At 37.0% G+C, this 19284-nt stretch overlaps 2 protein-coding genes across 5 annotated transcripts in view; both read left to right on the plus strand.

Annotated features, from left to right (window-relative positions):
• The window catches only part of LOC140168364 (CD63 antigen-like), a 38764-nt gene extending 34806 nt beyond the window's left edge, over window positions 1-3958 (plus strand). Inside the window, exon 8 of one of the 3 annotated variants that reach the window (XM_072191737.1) lies at window positions 333-3958. In XM_072191737.1, coding sequence (XP_072047838.1) covers window positions 333-392 — 60 coding nt within the window. In that variant the 3' untranslated portion in view covers window positions 393-3958. The remainder of the gene's footprint in view (window positions 1-332) is intronic. The other 2 variants (XM_072191736.1, XM_072191738.1) reach the window with 2 other exon arrangements.
• Window positions 1-19284, plus strand: part of LOC140168367 (CD63 antigen-like) — a 227967-nt gene that overhangs the window by 34958 nt on the left and 173725 nt on the right. For both annotated transcript variants that reach the window (XR_011861199.1, XM_072191740.1), the window contains exons 2-5: window positions 12174-12261; window positions 14393-14587; window positions 15606-15680; window positions 18912-19016. Coding sequence is in view for 1 of the 2 variants with exons in the window: in XM_072191740.1 (XP_072047841.1) it covers window positions 12196-12261; window positions 14393-14587; window positions 15606-15680; window positions 18912-19016 (441 nt within the window). In the remaining variant the exon portion in view is untranslated. The remainder of the gene's footprint in view (window positions 1-12173; window positions 12262-14392; window positions 14588-15605; window positions 15681-18911; window positions 19017-19284) is intronic.

Genomic DNA, 19284 nt, shown 5'->3' on the forward strand with positions numbered 1-19284 from the left:
GATTTACCATAGCATTACGCAGGCCCGTACGCAGGATTTTTTTTGGGGGGTGCTGATTTTGAAAAAGTGGACTTTTTTCCAAAAGGGCGATTTTGTGAAAAGTGGACTTTCCCCCCAAATTTGGACCTTTTTGACCAAAAAACATAAAAAAACATGATTTTTTTGCTTGCTACGCTTGCAAATTCTTACATTTTGGGACTTTTTGTATACTTTTGCAAATTTGGGGAGGTGTGGTCACACCCCCTGCACACCCTGCGTACGGGCCTGGCATTACGCCTGGTGCAATATTCAGTTGGTAATCTTTGGGTATAAAATCTTTGTTTCATTCACAGATTTTTGCTGTCATCTTTTCATGCTGTCTCGTCCGTGGAATCATTAGGGAAAAGGACTAAAACATGCATGCAACCAATAGCAATGAGGATTACATGGATGTTAATTTGAATTGACCAATCACAATCAGTGTTACATCCACTCACTGCATGTTGCATGAAAGGAAATTTTTTGCAATTTCAGTAAACCAATCAGTGGGATCCATCCATATATGTCAAACTTCATGCTATGCTGTCAAGGAGGGATACCAGTTGAATATATTAAAAATATAGTTAGATACACTATAAGATTTTTGTACTATGTTATTTTTATTATTATCATTTCCTTGCAGATCTTTGCGCTGATCTTCTCATGCTGTCTCATCAGTGGCATCAAGAAAGACGTCAACTATGCTTAAAGCAGCCAATAGCAATGATTGTTATATCAAAGTGATTTGCAATCAACCAATCACAGTCAGCGCTACATTCATTCATTGTCGCACCATTTCTCAAATTTGTTGAATACTGCTAGCAAGATATTTTAGTTTAGTTTTAGTTGTGCTTTTGATAGTCAAGAATATGTTCACTCTGTTTTATGGCTTTTTTTTTAAACAATAAGCCATTTTTAATAACCTGGGCATTAACCATTTTCGTTAAAACCAAAGATATTCAAAATTGTAGATTTTGAGTTATTCTGTTTCATTTCATCCACAGATATTTGCCGTTGTCTTCGCATGCTGCCTCATAAGCGGTATCAACAAGGAAGCGTAAACATGCTTGCAACCAGCCGATATAACAATTCACCAATCTGAAGGATCCAACCATTTGCAAACTTCATGCTATGCTATGCTACATGTATGCTATGCTATGCTATGCTATGCTATGCTATGCTATGCTATGCTATGCTATGCTATGCTATGCTATGCTATGCTGTGCTATGCTATATGTTATGCTATACTCCAAAAACTGTGTTAAGCCATTGAGCATATTCTCACCTTCACTTTGTCAACATGTTTAGAAACGTGTTTAGAAACATGTTTAGAAACATAGTTAGAAACATGTTTACATGCTTACCATCATGTTTAGAAACATGTTTGCATATCAAATTCCTATACATGATGTTCAATGGTTATTATATTTATCCATCAATACTCAAAACATGTTTAGTGTTTAAACGTGTTTACAAAGTGGAGGCAAGAATGTGTTTAGAAAGGTGTTTAAATGCTAAACACTATTTTTGCAGTGTATGCTATGCTAGATGCTATGCTTTGCTATGCTGTTTTAAGGAGGAGAAATCATGGAGGGTCACCAGTTAAATGTATAAAAATATGATTAGGAGAGTGACAATGATCGTATCCGGAAGCCCTAACTCTATCCCTAGCCCTAACCCTAATCTGTTCGGACTAATATGGTCACCTTTCGCTGTTAGCTACACTATAAGATTTTTGTACTATATGTTATTTTTATTATTATCATATTTTTGCAGATCTTAGCTCTGATCTTCTCATGCTGTCTTATCAGTAATATCAAGAATGGAGATATTGCTTAAACAACCAATAGAAATGATTGTCACATCATAGTGATTTGCAATCAACCAATCACATTCAGCGCTACATTCATTCATTGCCACACCATTCATTGGCATCAAGAAGAGGCAGCCAATAGCAAGGCTTGTTACAGTAATGTGATTTACACTGGACCAATCAATGCAATGCAATCCATCCATGGCTTTTAAACCAAAGAATCAATCAGATTTGTATTATTAAAACATAAAAATGATTTGTAAAGCTTGAAAAAATTGTTGATATCTAGAGTAACTTATTTTTTAACATAAAATAAAAAAAAGGCGAAGAATTAGGCGAACAGAAATAAGATATATTGTGTTTCATTGTAATTATTCAAATTGTGTTTTTTCAAACACATATTTTTAATTTCAGTTCTTTTTTAAAGACCACAAACCAATTCCTGAACAAAACACATATTTTGAGCTATATGTTTATTGGAATTTTTCTGTATGAGAAACGTTTTGTTTTCATGTACAATACACTACTAGGTATATGTATGTTTTTCAATTTAGTCTTTTGTCCGTTTTAATACACCGTGACATTATGACAAAGACATCAAATGTAGAGAAATTCTGGGGGTTGAAGTTGAAATATTTTTGTTTGTCAGTAGTTATGAAATTGTTAGAATTCATGGTTCATTTACTGCAGTGCTTTAGGCATGTAGTATTTATGTGCCTTTCACTGTAATTTAGCCCGGATCAAATTGACACAGATTTGAATCAAATAAGTTCATCTGATGGGATCTTAACTGGATCATAATTGATCTAACGGGAATAAAATTCGAGACAAATTTTGGGTTGAATTGATCTAAAATGGGATAGACTTGTATTTGATCCTGAACTGGGATAAGCTTATGCGATCCCAATTCAGATTAAATTTGATTTGGGCTTTTTTAAGGGTAAACTATGGTTCTCATTTGATTTAAACATTTTACACATGAAGAAAAAGTTAAGCCATGTATATTCCTGTGTATATTAGTAACTATAGCAATTATATGAATCATACTTGTATCCTTTTGTTTTGTTTTTTAATTGTGGGTTGTGCTTGTGGAACCAAAACCCACAAGTTTAAATTTTATATTGTCATAAAAACAAGTGGTTCTGTGACAAGTCCAAATACCATTCTGCAAACTTGTTGCAAATCATTGCCCTGCCTGGCAGTCCTTGACTTAATTAATTATGTCAGGAATCCACTTATTTATGTCTATAGAATATGAAATTAATTAAAACCTGACTGAGTCATATATTGATTTTGGCAAAAACTCCACCTATAATTGTCAGGCAATTTTGAGGATAATATCTATAGTATCCATTTCCACTGATGAGATATTTTTGTTTGCTGGAGAGAAAAACATGTAAGAATTTGAAACTTACTTTCAAGTGTCGGTCTGATATTTTCAATCAAAGCATCTCAAATATTTTGCTACTCCACTGCCAATAATTTGTCAATAAACACAAAATATTTTGTTTAACTGAAGCAAAGGATATTGATTGAAAAATATATAGGTAGGCATCAAATAAACAATACCTCAAGTTCAGTGACTGAAACACAGAAAAAAAATCTTATCATGTTTGAAATTATGAAACCCAACCTTTTTAAAATAATTTTAAAAATGATTACTGTTGTATATTGTACCAACTACTGTCTTGCAAGTGTAGTTATACAGGATAGCTGCCTCTTGAGTTATCCAACAAGCCAACCAGATTTATATTGATGTTGCAATAGAGAAAGAATATTTTACTTAAAGCAGCTATTAGTTTTGCTTAAAAACTACAAACTAGCTGCCATGTGTTATATGAGCAAACCAATGAGTATATCATCTCTTGCGTTAATGTAATAATATGGCATTATACTAAAGGCAGCTATTCAGTTTGCTTGCACTTGCATGACAACATGTAAATTAAAGTATACATAATATGTTAAGTATATTTTTGAGTAAATGCAGGCTTAAAGTAGCCAGAGCGCTCATTATAATAAGGAAAACCAAAGATTGATAACTTTCAAAAGAGAACACTAATCCAAAGATTTGTGTACATTTTTGTTATATTGTACTTGATAAATTATTAATAATTGATTTGATTTTAATTGTGTGTGTTTGTGTTAATATGTGCTTGTGTCTCGTAATATAATGGTATGTAGAAATAAGTACTATGACCAGTCTAATAAGCATAGGCCCATCCCTCGGATAAATAAAACTTGCCTAAAAAAAAGAAGAGGTGGAATAGGACCTAGAGGATAATTTGTGTTCAAAACAGTGGTATAGCCAAGGAGGGGCAAGGCAGCGCTAGGGGGGAGCATGTGGGAAATGTCCCCCAGACAGAAGCTCCCCCCCCCCAATTTCCCCCAGAAAAATTGAAAAGAAGGGTGAAAAGCCACTTTTTAGCCTAAATTAGGTGAAAATGCCCCCCAGTCAGAGGCTCTGCCCCCCCCCCAAAAAAATTTCTGGTGCCCCCACTGGCAACTGTCCTCCAGTGAGAAGTCATGCCACCCTAAGATTTTATGCTTTGTACTTTTTGGCCAATTTTTTTTCAATTATTGCCCCCTTGAAAGTTGGCTTTCCTCCTGAAAAAATCCTCACCACTGGTTCAAAAACAGCAACATCCAAAGTACATTTTCAGATTTCCCTCATGAAATTAGCTCTGCCCCAACCTCTATGCTCCAGTCTCATCCATGATACTGTATTCATCTGAGCCAGTTCATTTCGAGCAGGTCAATATAGGCCTACACAAAACCAAAGAGATGCAACACCCCCTCCCCCCCCCCAAAAAAAAAAGCCAATCCTAATGAAAAGGTGCACTTTTGTCTGTAAAAATGTTGAAAATTAGCTTGGAAAGGAAAGTTCACAAGGTCCACTTTTCTCTGTAAAAACATTGAAATTAACCATTTTTGGAAGGAAAAATGCCCGGGGGGGGGGTACTCAGTACAAATGACCATACGGGGACGTGTCGCAAACATGGGTAGCATTTTCGGCCTTCTGATATCAATGACCCCTTTTTGAAAGCCTATTTTGGTATATGAATGGGTCCCTTTTTAAAAATTTTCTCAATATTTTGGGAAAACAGCCCAATTTTTCCTTAATCCAGCCAAAGTGTTCCCAAAATTTTGGGAAAATTTGTAAAAACTAAGACAATTTTGGTTAAATTCGGCCGAAAATTTTGACTTTTGGTATATCAATGGGTCCAAATTTCTTGAAAAATTGGTATATTTATGGATCCACTTCCAAAATCTCAGCGGCACGTCCCTACCAAAACCAAACTTGAGTATCCCCGGAAAAATGTCAAAGAGTCCGCCACTTTTGAAAGCTTTTGAATCTGCTGCACCCCCAATAAGTCATGGCTACAAGCCTGAATATGCAGGACAAGCATGGGGCAATAGAACACAGCCGAGGTCAGCTAACAATTCCGGGCAACAATTTCAGTAAATGTGCAAATAACAATCTTGCTCTTTTCAAAGAAAATTAATGTCAATTTTTTTGCCCAGGATTTCGAACATTGGAATTTTGGACTTTGTTCTAGATCTGATGAAGTGGTGGTCACAAGCGGCACTGTAATGCTTTCAAATCTTATTGTAGGCCTATTGTAAACATTGTAACCATGGTAACAGGTTTAGCCGGGTTTAGTTTCATTTGACATAATTAGAGCTGCCAACTAGGCTCAACTGTGGTAGAAATTTGATTTAAATGAACACAGCTGCCAATAGCGTGACAATGTATACTGTGTAATGCACATCCGTGTGCATAATGCTATAACACAGAAGTGCCTAACATACTTGTGATTGGTTGGTTTTACATAGCTTTCCGTTAGGCAGCAAGGTCATGCTATTTTGAAATAAGATCGTTCGTTCAAATGAAATTTTTACTATAGTATTGATTTTCAGTATTTTGTATTAATTTTTCCCAAGAATAGTGAAACAGTATTGCTGAAAATACAAAAGTACAGTCATGATCAATACTTCTGTATGTGTGAAAATACTGATTTTGTCTGGAAAATGCTAAGGGACCATTCTCAAACACTTGTTAGGGGAGCCTCATGCAAAAAAATTTCATCACGATAATTTTTCGGCCCTCCCCCCTTTATAGACCTCAAAAATTTCAGGGCCCCCCTTTTTTGACATGAATATTATGGGTCAACCCCATAGAAAAGCATATACACTCGATTTTCCCAGGAAAATTTGTGGTCATTTTTTCAGGGCCCCCCTTAGGAGGGTCAAAAATTTTCAGGGCCCCCTTTTTGCATCAGGCCCTCCCCCCTAACAAGTGTTTGTGAACGGTCCCTAATTTTCAATCATCGGAATGCTGTCAAGTGGAAATTAAGGTTGGCAACTCTGTATAATAAATACTATTATTTTATTTGAAGTTGTGAAATAAATGTTGGTTGAATTGAATTTGGTTGAGTTTGTCCCTTCATCCAATTCCAAAAATGCTTTTATTTGTATAAAGTAACAAGTGTAATATTAAATTACACTCACCGGGAGTCGCCGGGCGAGAGCATTTCACTGTGCAACATTTTCTATTTAAAGATATTCTTTGAAAAAGGTCAGGAAAATTCTTGCAAGATGTGGGTTTTTCCCATGATAATGAAATCTGAAATGGTTTTGCTATAGTGTTTCAGAGCCACGGAGTGAGTTTAGAGTGAAACAAATTCAAGGCTATATGAAAATTGTGCAGGAAAGGAAACAGGAAAACAGATTTGAAAATAGCTTGCTTTAATAGTGATTGCTGTTGTTTGGATAACAAAGTAATTAATATATCAGAGCCTTGAAATAGGTTAGTGTATTACTAAAGTCCCATTCAGTGATCCAGCGAAAGTATAAACAAATTAAAAATTGTGTAGGCCTATAAGGCCGATTGAAAAAAAAACCCCCGATTTTGACTATATCAGCCTTTATTGCTGTATCTCAGTTGCTTGATATATTATTTACTTTGTCGCATGCAAGAACCAAATTTGAAAATACAAATACATGTTTTGGTTTTTCTTATACATATATATTTGGAATTTATAAAGGCAGTGCTGTAGATCTCTTAGCATCTCATATTCTTATAATTGTAATTTCAGAACAAGATGGATTGTAATATGGCTCATATAAAATGCAAGATGCCGTCTTGTTTTGTAGTATCATTGATCAGTTGCCATGGTTACAGAATGACACAGTCACACAGCTCACTTAAAATCTCAACACTTCTATTCCATGTTTAAGGGATGTACACCACTTATGTAGGTTAAATAATTTAGGTTAAAGGAATTTGTAGGCCCGATTTGTAGGTTAAAGGAATTTGATTTAATAATTAGTTTGGTTTACATCCGCTACACCTGATTCCAGAAAAATACTGAACTGAAATTTTGTGGAATTAAAAAATATTTTGTTTTACCAATTGAAACATAGTTCAAACTGGCAATAAAGGTCAAATTTTAATGTTTTTGCAATTTGAGGGAAAATGGGCCAAAAGCATGTAATTTTGTATGTTTTCTTACCGTTGTATTTTAGGCACGAAATTCTAAGACTTAGCTAAAATCCCGAGTATATGGTAACAGTTGGGTCAAAATTTAAAATTTTTATGTTATTTTTTATCATTGGATATGAAATAGATTAGAAAATTTTGTTTTCTAAAAAAATGCGTAACTTAAAATTAGTCTTTGTACAAGTCATTGGGCTTGATTGTCACAGCATACAAAAAAGTCCCTAAAACGCATTTTTTTGGCCCTTATTTCCAAAAATTTACCAAATACCCCGGTATTAAAATTTGCCTTTTACAAACTATATAGGGATTAGGATTTAGCTCTGTTTCATTTGGCAAAACAGACTAACAGTTTTTTCAGGAGTTTTTTAATCCAAAAAAGAAGTGCTGTATTTTTCTGGAATAGCGAGTAAGATAAGCTAGTCCTAAGTCCCACAATGATTTGCTATATCTTATCATGGAAGTACATGATTTTATTTTTGGAGCAAATCCACATCAAAACCAAAAGTAGCCCCACCCACAACAAAAGTAGCCCCACCCAGAGATAAGAATATGGTATGAGAAATTGAATGTGTATAAGACATAACTATATATCATATTGTCATCCACATCATATATTGTTGTATCACAAAAGGCTGCCTTTGTGATTTCTTTTTTGTATTATTGTCATTTAATTTTGATACCGTAAACTATTACAATCCTGCCATGTCCATTCTAAAAAGAAAGGAGCATGGCATGCTGAAATATATAAAATCAATTCACAAAAGGCAACATTTTGAGATAGGTCAGTATGACAGTGGCGTAGCATCATAGGGGCATGTGTGGGTAGGTACCCCCAATCAATTTGAAATTTTAGAAAATACCACAGAAAAATGGCTTGTGCCCCCTAATCAGGCCCGGTGCCCTCAGGGTGTCTCTCGCTACACACTGTATGTGATGCGGACAACGGTATAAGACCATTACCAATATATTTTATACCATCCCTAATAGGTCAATATACCATGCATGCTAATTATGACAAAGTAGATAAACAGTTTACCAGATGCCCATGGCATCTATTAAATTGACTTTAGATTTTATTACATGGTATCCTCTATTTACAATAATGATATTCATGCTGTATAAAGGCCAAATAAAAAAATAAACATGTTTCACATCCCCTCCCACTTCCTTTTTTGAGGTTTCTTCAATTATAATTTTATTTTTTGAAATTCAGTTATAACTTTTCCAAAAATATGTCTGAGAAGTAGAGATGCTTTCTATAGCCTTGCTAATATACAAGAAACACTTTTAGAATGTTTTGAGATCATCAGAGGTGGCATACCTCTCAGAATAACAAATAAAAATATGCCTCCTTCTTTTTCCAGGCATTATTGTGTACGCTAAAACAGCCCTAATTATGGGTATTTACACCAATTTTGCAATAAAAAATAAAAAGCCCCTCCTCCTCCATTTTTTTCAAAATTCCGGACGTGAAACATGTTTTTTTTTACTTGGCCTAATACATGTTACAGATACAGCCCGTCAGTCCGAAACCCCGTCAGAAAGCACTGCACTATGAACTTTATACCAAGTAGATTTATTCAGGATGTCGTTGTTTGTATGTTTGTTTTACACAAGTGAGAAATGATTAGGCGAAATATAGACTGTTAAAAATGAATGTAGTACACGGCCCGTAAAGGAAAATTACAGGGAAAATAACATGGACAAATTCTGTAAATTCACTTAGGGAACTTAGATCTGACATTTTGTTTTATCAAGGACTGCCTTTTAAGGATAGCGAGAGCAATCACTCAACTGCAAAATTCAAAGGCAGGCCCTGTTTTATCATTTTAGGGACAAAATCTGGATTTGTCAGAAATCAGACTTCACTTTATATTATAAATGATCATGAAATGGGCTACATCATTGTATCAAATGGCTTAAAGATTAAGTTTAATGTGTCAAATGGTAATAGTGCAAAAATAGCATTTTAATGACTTTTATTTGTCTCTATATAGATGTATATATCATTAAAGTCACACATACCTGCAAATTTAGCACACATGTGACATGCATTGGATTTTTGTGTAGGCATATATTTTTTATGCAATATTTGCAGTATAAGATAATTACATAAGAAACAAATATGAGATTATATACATAGCATTTAAAACATTTGCTAATGTATATTTACTTATTGTTACTCATCATGCTCATGTTGCATTACATGTATTTGGTCTTGACATTCGTGTCAATAAAGCTACTCAGCAGATTAAGGGCGTTGTCTCTATCTTATGTAGATAGCATCTGCTGTATGAGAAATGCAGGGCCATGCTTTATTACGGATCTGGCCATGAATAAAATACCAGTTGTTTGTCTACGCTACAATTCCAAGATGTAGAATTGGTCATGTTTTTTTTTATATAGAACAGCCAACATAACTTGGTTATTCCAATTGAAATCCATACACCCCCTATGGAATATATGACATTAATCTTCCACCCTGCACCCAGGGAGTGTGAATTTCAAATGGGTTTACCTGAATGGGTGACTCCATTTGAAATCTACTAACAGTAACACCCCTGTGCTGTGTGGAAGATTAAGTCATCTGCTTTTCAGACGGGTGTATGGATTTCGACTGGAATAGTACAGTAAACAAGGACAAACATGGCGAATCAGAACATTTTAATTCACTTGTAAAAGTGGTAATTTTTGCACATGTAATTTTTCACGCTTTGCCGATTTTGAACTACAGCATGTCTCAAAAAAATTGCTTGTTTTTAATTTCACGATTTTGACTTTTCTTACATAGACCTATACATTGAAAGAACATATTCACATGTTTTTATTTTTGCGGTAGCTGTGTTGCGCACAAAAAGCACACAAATTAATGTACCACGAAAATTTTGGCTTTTACAATAACTGTATCACTTCACTCGTGTTTTAAATTTGAAAATTTTGTTGTTATAATTTAGAATGTCAAAGTTTAAAAAAAAAATTTAAAAATATTTTCTCCAAAATCAGGTTTTGCTTTGTACAGTTACTTTTTGTTCAGATTTTCAAGATACAGGTAAGTTGGGTGTGGCAAACAAAACAACTTTCATTTCTTCTGTTTGTTTGGTTTTTTTTTTTTTTTTTTTGGGGGGGCTCACTGTGAATCTCTCTCTCTCATATGTAAATAATTTCTTTTTCACCATGGTATGGTTAAAGCAAACTGAAAAATTAAGGAGGCAATTTTTAATTAAAGTACTCAGATAGCCAGCTGGGTCTTCAAAGGTATTCGGTCAAAATGTGATCAATTTAAAGGGCACTCAGTATTAGCTAAACTAGAACACCGTAAATAATATCCACAAGCATTCAATGTTGGAAGGCCATTAACACGTAATACAAATATGTTATGTGCAATATTGCATGGAATAAGCATTTTAAATAAAAAATAAATAAATGTAGACATTTATATAGCGCTTTATGCCGTAAACAGCCTCTAAGCGCTTTACATTTATTCCGCCGTCATTAGAATATGTCGGAACCACGTTTGCAGCCTACAAGTGGCGCAGGGTCCATCAGTACAACGACTGTGACTACCCCTAACAGCTTCCCATTGCACCTGGGTGGGGTGAGGCAAGCGAGGCAAAGCGCCTTGCCCAAGGGCGCAACACGGTGGTGGGACGGGAATCGAACCCACGCACGTCGTGCAAGCTCTCAGATCATTTTCACTCAGTATAATTATAGAGAGTTCCCGTGTTTTGGGTTACCCGCCATCTTGGAGGAAACCTAAACTCCGTTTACAATTTTCAGAATACCAACACTCTCGCAATAATTAGCAAATGTTATTTTGTAGAATGTAGCACCAATAGGGTCATTGACCAAATCAAAGGAATGAGGAATACGGCGGTGCGAATCACGTTTATATAAACACTATTGTAGTCCGTTCCGCTTGAAAACACAGGAACTCTATATTATCAAACTGACACATATCTGCTTAGTTATTGGGTGAAGCATTTAAGCAAATTATTTTGTCAGGATGTGTAATATTCTCAGGGATGTAAATCTTCAGGAAATTTCCCGATTTCAGGAAATTTTACTAGGATCTTCCCTGTACAAAGTATAGGGAAATACATATTTTCAGGAAATTTTAAAGCAGTTTCAGGAAATTATGTCAGTGCTTGTTTTCATCCCTGTATTCTATTTTCTATCTTAGGGAGCGATCGTTATTTATGGCAGGGGGGGAATGGGTAAATTTAGGGGGGGAACACAAAAATTTGTTGTGGTCTTGAGGGGGAACCTGAAATTTTAGTTGAACCAGGAGGGGATTGTTAAATTTTAAATGGAGAAAATTGGGAAAACAAGGGGAACGCTTGAAAATTTTGAGCGGACGCGAGGGGAATGCTGAAATTTTTTGTCGATATTTTTGTCAAAACACCCATTCCCCCCCCCTGCCGTAAATAACGATCGGTCCCTTACATTGTGGCCTGCCATTAAAACAATCTGTTTCCTAATGTTAAGTTGTATATTGCTCCAGCAGCAGTTTTGATATGAGAAGCAACAATTGAGTATAACAATGCCCCATAGGATAGTAACTGTTCATACTTGCGGTGATGGTTCACTTTCACCCTGTTATGTAAACAAAACATACATGTACTGGGTGTTACATTTTACTGCGGTATCTTCTGATACCAAAATCGCAGTTTTGATGAGGAAAAATTATTAGGGGGATGAGGCTGTCGATCTGGTCACAGTCATACACCTTCACTTCGATAACAAATTAAATTATTGGATAGAAAGAAATCAATTTGCCCAGAACTAGGTCAGCAATATCAATATAATAACCAGTGAATTGTATTTTCTTAATTCTGTTTTTAGGTTGTGAACAAAATCAGTCAAGATGGTTGCCGGGTGTGGTGCAAAGGTTGCTAAGTTCCTTTTGTTTATCATCAATTTCTGTGTATGGGTAAGTATTGTATTGGGGCTATTCCAGTTGAAATCCATACACCCTCTGTAGAAGACACGCCTTTCATCTTGCACACAATGAGTATTATATGATTTTATTAACTTGTGACCTGTACAACATCGCGGCCAAACGGCTGAATTGCATTATACAAGAAACACAATTGACAAATAATGAAAGAAACAAATACACAAAATGTGAACATATATGAATGAAGGGATGGAACTTGACAGGGTGCAAATTTCAAACTGAGTCACCCATTCAGGTAACCCCATTTGAAATTCACATTCCCTGTGTGGAGGATTCAGGTCATGTCTTCTGTAGAGGGTATATGGATTTCAATTACAATAGCTCATTAAATTAATCAATCTTCACTGCTTGGAAGTAAATTGCATCAGGTGTAATATCAAATTTTTGATCAAATTATTATTAATTTCTTTCATTTTCTTTATTGATAGAGTGATACAATTAATTTCAATTTACCATTGTGGACAGTGGAAATGGTGTTATAATAATCAGAATGCATTTAAGAGGTCTCATGTCGACCTTTTTGAGCTTAGCCCCTGTATACACCAAGTATTATGTGTGAGAAATGCTCATGATGGGTCAGTACATGTAATCAGGCTCATAACCAGGGGGTGCGGTGAGGGCATATGTGACGTGTCATGTCAAAAGGAGACACTTTTGGGCAGGTTATCAATTTTGAGGTTTTTACCTATCTTAAATATAGAGATATTTTGCTCCACAACACCGTTTTCCCCAATGAAATCGGACATTCCTAAGCGAAGATATTGAGTTTGTAAGTTATGGTATCATAAAATTCGAAATTGAGATATCAGCCTTTAAAAATATTATTGACAATGTTGAGAGTAGGAATTACCGTGAAAAATGTCTCAAAAAATACAAGATGCCAGTTATATTCCGGTCTGAAACTATCAGACAATATCTTTAACATTAATAACATCACAAATTCGCAAAAAACAAAAATTGTGAAAAAATCACCCCCGGGCAGATTTTTGGCTATTTCTCCATTTACGATCCTGCCCAAAAGTGTCTCCTTTTGACATGACACGTCACATATGTTCAGTGGCGTAGCTGGGATTTTTTCCAGGGGGGGGGGAGCAAGCCTGTATGGGGCGGCCCCTTCCTCAAAAAGGTTGACCCAATTTTTTTTTTTTGCTTTTTAAAAAGTGAAGAGCAAAAAAAAAGGAATACAAGGGATAGCGACTTCATTTTGATATAATATAGTTCCATTTTTTAACAAAATTTTAAAATTGTTCAAATTCTATCCGCACCTTATATCGTTGGCCTATGGATTCTCTCTTTCTCTTTCTTTTCCCCTTTTGGTCAGCGTGCCCGCCCCTTTATTATTTTGCCCTGCGCTAGGGGGGGGGGGGGGTGGGGGCCCAAATGGGGCAGGGGCCCAAACAGGCATTGATAATTTGATGCAAAACATTCTAACATAAAGTTATTAAGTGTTGACAAAATATTTTGTAAACATGTTTTCCAAAACATTGTAATAACACTTTATCAACATTGTTAAATGTTGTCGAAGTGTTTTTTTTGCATATGAAACATTTCAAACATTTTTTATGACCTTTATATAGTCTGCCAGTTAAATATTATTAACGTTTTCACCCAAACCATACATGTTTATAACATGTTTATAATGTCTTTTTGCATTTGCTGGGTATATACAAGACTGCCATTTTCTTCATTTTGTCAATATTTTTCATATGAAAAAATACCTAATGACAATTTGGATGATATACTTCACTTAAAAAAGAAGTGAAATAATTTGCTCGGACACTAATAGTGCTTTTATGTCTCTGTTGAAAACACTTTTTAAAGAGGAAGCCCCATAACAGCAGTTCTTTTGGGGTGAACCAAACCTGCCTGGTTATCAAAGTAATCAGTTCCAACGGTATATCTGACCAGGTGCTAATTGATGTTTTAATGGTATTGCATCAATTAGCACCTGTCAAATTCAGAAATAACCTTGTCGCTGATTAATTTGATAACCAGGCAGGTTTGGTTCACCCCAAAAGAACTGCTCTGGCAGGGCTTCCATCCTTCATATTTGAAGCACTAATATCTTGACAATGTTGTTGCCACATTTATTTCCTCCATACAGGCGGTAGGCATCGTGCTCATAGGTGTTGGTGCCTATGTGATGGTTGAGTCCGACAAGTATTCCTATCTATTCGGGGACCAAGACACGCTAACAACGGTTGCAGGGATTATTATAGGAACAGGATGCTTCATTTTCCTGGTAGGCTTCTGTGCCTGCTGTGGTGCCATTAAGGAAGTCATCTGCCTTCTCCAAGTGGTAAGTTCTTTGTTCTTATATTGGGCACATTATGGAGGTGCAAAAGGGAGGAGAGATTAGATCCTACACACTTGGCCATGTCTTCCCCCCAGTCAGAGCAAAACATTTAAGAAAATCCCACTATTTGGGGACAAATTTCCTATTTTTGTCTGCATATCCCAACTGCCACTTGTGCCCTGGCAAAACGGGGTTTGACTGGCCAGTGGTTGTGGGAGGGGGCGTTTGGATAGGGGTGTGCTGCTGAGAATTTGAAAGTGAACCCATCTATGTACCAAAAGTCAAAATTTTGGCAGAATTTAATGTGCCAAGTTTCAAACAAATTGTGGGCTTTTTTTGTGAAAAAATTTGGACATTTAAAAAAATGACCCATCCACATGCCAAAATTGACCTAGAAAAGGGGTCATTGATATACCAAATGTATGAAAATGTGACCCACGTTTTGCAGCACATGTCCGTTTGGTAATTTGTACTGAGTACTACCCACCCCCCGATAAGTACGGGCTATTGAGTTTGAAGCCATCTCTACCGGCATTGCTGGGCTGTAATTCCTTAGTTTACAAACAAAGCTGGATGAAGGGAAGGTGGGGAAGGAAGGAAGCAAGAATAAAAGGAAGGAAGAAAAGAAGGAAAGAAGGATACAAATCTTGTGAATAAATTGTCACCAAAACTGGTTCATTTTGACACTGTACTTTTCCAACCGTATTTTTTGCAGAATTAATTAACCCCCTGAGCACTACCTGCCGATCTAACATTATCTCTGATTGGTCAATTACATGATATCCTCACTTAAATCACCAATCAGAACAGAGCTTTGAAAATGAATTCACCCCCATTTTTTTGTGTGGTGAAATTATTCTAACAATGTTGCTGATTGGGCCAATTGATAATGAAAACTTCTTTTTGGCCAATCGGCAGGTAGTTCTCATGGGGTTAATTGGATGATTGATTGAGTAATTAATTAATTAAAATAAAGAAAGAATTTTTTTAATGAATTAATTTTTTGTTTGTTTTGTTACAGTACTTTGTCCTCATTGTGTTGGTCATCATCTTGGAGGTAGTGGCAGCCATCTTAGCCTTTGTGTTCCAGAATGATGTAAGTAGTGTTATGCCACTAGAAAAAAATGTGATATGTTGTGTTCTCCTTTTTGCCCTAAAAATTGCATATCCAAATATTTTTCTTACCCCACAACCCCATTTGCCCCCCCCCCCCCACTTTCAAGGCAAAAACACCAAAATTATAATTTCCTCCTACTTCCCCCTATTCACCATAGAAGTAGTGATGTAACAGGATTAATTATCATAGTGATATGTGAAAACAGTTCTTGAATGTATTGCCCTGCACTATTAAGTAGGTTGCACTCATTACTTGTCATTTCTCGTATGTGTGCAATCATAGATTGAATGATGAAAAAAAAAGAAGGATAATAGTCGCTAGCATTAAATTACTTTTGTTTAACAATAATTATTTAAACATTTTTGACAATTTTTCCACCCTTTTTTCTTTAATTATTCTTTTTGCTGCCACTTCTTCTTCTGCTGACCCTTCCTTTTTGCCGCCCCATCAGTGGCGTATCGGAGGGGGGCAGGGGTTGGGGGATACTAACCACCCTTGGAGGGGGGCAACCAATTCAGCATCGATTCTGCGGCCCACCAAGCGATGAAGGTCAATATTTTCACACACTTTGCGTGCATTTTAGCACAGAATCATATGAAAGATCAATTTAAAACTGATTCAATTTCATTATAACCAAAATTATTAGTGGTAGACCCTATTTGTGCAAATTTTTGTGTGCACCACACGAATTGTTTCAAAATTGGGGGTGTCATTATGTATTCTTAGCCCTGGGCGCCACAAGCCCTAGCTACGCCACTCGCCCCATGTTTTATCCCTGGAGATGGGGTCCCCAAATCCCCACCAATATACATGCATGTTGCTACTTCATGAAAATACTAACCAATCACGAGTGAGTTGGTTTACATCTGCATTTTATGCATTATGCACATGCAAGCATTCATCACTCAGCAGTTATATTATGGGACCAAATCGGTTCCTATGACCATGGACATTCCAATGTAAAAGAATAGGATCGCAAATGCGATAGTGCGATAGTGTATAAGAGACTGAAATAAGTTTCTTACACTCCGAAGATTCTAGCTAATCCTAACCCTAAACCTAACCCAACCGATATGACCATGGTCATAGGAACCGATTTGGTAACGGTACCCGTATATACCAGTACCAGGCCCCCGACAGTAAATTTCACTGATCCCTCCTGTTCTTTCCATCCCAGCTCGATTTAACCAGCGATTCCCGCTGTTATTTTGGTTCCACGCCAGCACCCCGATACATGCATGGAGGCCGCCATCTTGGGTTTTGGGGGTGCTGGCGACCGTCTATCGATGATGGCCAGCACCCCCGAACGCACACAGCACCATGACTATGCTACCAGCATTGCGTGCAGTACACGTTCCCGACTGTCAATCATCGAGGGTCAATCACCTCAAGCTTGACAACGATCTCTGAATATACTGTCTCCAAGTCTTACGTGTAGGGCGTGTAAATTAGGTTAATTCCGGGGTTAATTCTTGTGATTGTATGAATATTTTTCTTGTATTCTTGGCCGGAATCGCGGGATTGTTGGTCGATTTGATGTATTTAATAAATTAAGTTCATGAATGCTCTACAAATAACATTAAAAATACCTGTTGTACATCGATCTATATAAATAAAAGGAAGTCGCCAAATCTTGTCCAGAAGCAGGCTCCGAGATGCTTTCACTTTCAGCTCTGATTTATTCGTACATTGATCGGGTACATATTGCCATTAAACCATCTGACATTCATTTTTGCAAAACTATTCAATCACTATGGAAATAACAAAAAAATTGGTCGGTTGCTAGGCCGTTGAGGTCAATAACCTTATGGGTCAGGTCATGACAGCAAACGCGTCAAATGCAAGCAGTGTCCAACACGCGCTGTAAGTGGCGAGTCACGCACCTGCGCGTACACGGTACCATGGTTTCGCGCATGGCGGCGCATGGTATAGACGCACTTAATGTTGGCTTACCGCGCGTAGGCTTACGTATGTGTATGTGACTGACTGCTTCTCTGAGACAGTGGCGGATCCAGGAATTGGGAAGGGGGGGCATACTCAAAGTTTTTGCCGCCACCTTTTTGAATGCCACGAAGTAATTGTGTCGCGCGCCGTGCAGCCGGCTGTGTCCCCTCAGAATTGGAAACTTGGTCAAACCAAAGACCTTGAAGCCATTTCGGGGGATCATTGGGTCAGTGTAGGCCTAAGCTGATGAAAAGAGGGTCATTGGGTGACAGATTTGCAGAAAAGTCCACTTTTCAGAGGGAATGTTAAAATGTAGCCAACAGAGTCGTTCAACTGTTCAGTATAGCCCGAAAAGGTTAAATGTTAGGGGCGTGGGTGAGCCCACTTTAGTGGAACTTGAAAGTCCATGACATTTTGGAAATTAATTCTGTGGCCCCAAACCTGGCTATAATGTAGGCCTAGCTATTAACAACACGGGCTCGCTTAAAATATTTTGCTGCAAATTTTATACATGTTGTTTGCAAGTTTTATACCATTATAACTCGAAATTGAACGTTTTCTAGCAACCTCTTCTAACATTAATGTTTTATGTTTGTTGGGATAAAGTTAAAATCAACCATTTTGTCACGAGCTGTTTCAAAAGAAATCTGAGGGATTGAGTGAGTAACAACATTAACACAGGTCTGGATATTCACTTAAAGTTTATCTTCTTTAATATGACAGGAGCTAACTAACATTATGATTATCAAGCTAACATGATCATTACTATACTGGATGAATAATCTACACCAATACACCATGATTATCATTTACCATGTTTACTAACCACTCCCGGTTTACTAAACGCTCCAGTTTACTCAACTAGCGGGGACCAGCGCGAAGCGCGGGTCTCCCGCTAGTTTGAAATAAATACACTGCAGCATGCTTGAAAAAGTCTAACCGTAGATGCAACAAGCGACTATTTTACGGGCAATCTATTACCGTACTTGAACGTGACGCACAGGCGCGATAAAGCCGGTTGAAATCGCGGTAGTGTTCCAGGATACGCAATAGCAGGGTAATGACGGCTTACATACCTGAACAATTATTTGACTAGAGTGTGTCATATCCCAACTTACCTTATCCCTGTATATATCTCCACACACTATAGTGCTCCAACTTCCCAGATCTCAGATTTTTAAAATATCCGAAAAGTGATATGATACCAGACATTGAAACACTGAAACATCACTCACCAAGATATCTTTCGCTTGTTTTTCCTTACAGCTTACTGATGTTGTTCAGACAAGTATGACTAAGGCCATCATGGAAGACTACAATGGAGTTGACGGAAATGCTGCAACAGACACCATCGACTTAGTACAGAAAGAGGTATGTTAAATGCAAGGGGGCTATCATTTTCTTCGGAAGGGAGGTCCCAAATATACAGGGGGGTCATAAATTTTTGGAAAGAAAAATAGGTGAGGTCATAAAAGTTTTGATGACCAAAATATAGGGAGTCACAAGATGACCACACAGCCCTCGAATTAACCCACGGCACCCATGGCATTTGCCGTGGGTGCCCATCCCCACTGCCGTAATGCCCTCAAAATATGTCCTTTACCCAAGGCAGGTACTTGCCGTGCCCTCTAATTAAGTT

The sequence above is a fragment of the Amphiura filiformis genome, chromosome 13 (assembly GCF_039555335.1).
Source record: "Amphiura filiformis chromosome 13, Afil_fr2py, whole genome shotgun sequence".
NCBI lineage: Eukaryota > Metazoa > Echinodermata > Ophiuroidea > Amphilepidida > Amphiuridae > Amphiura > Amphiura filiformis.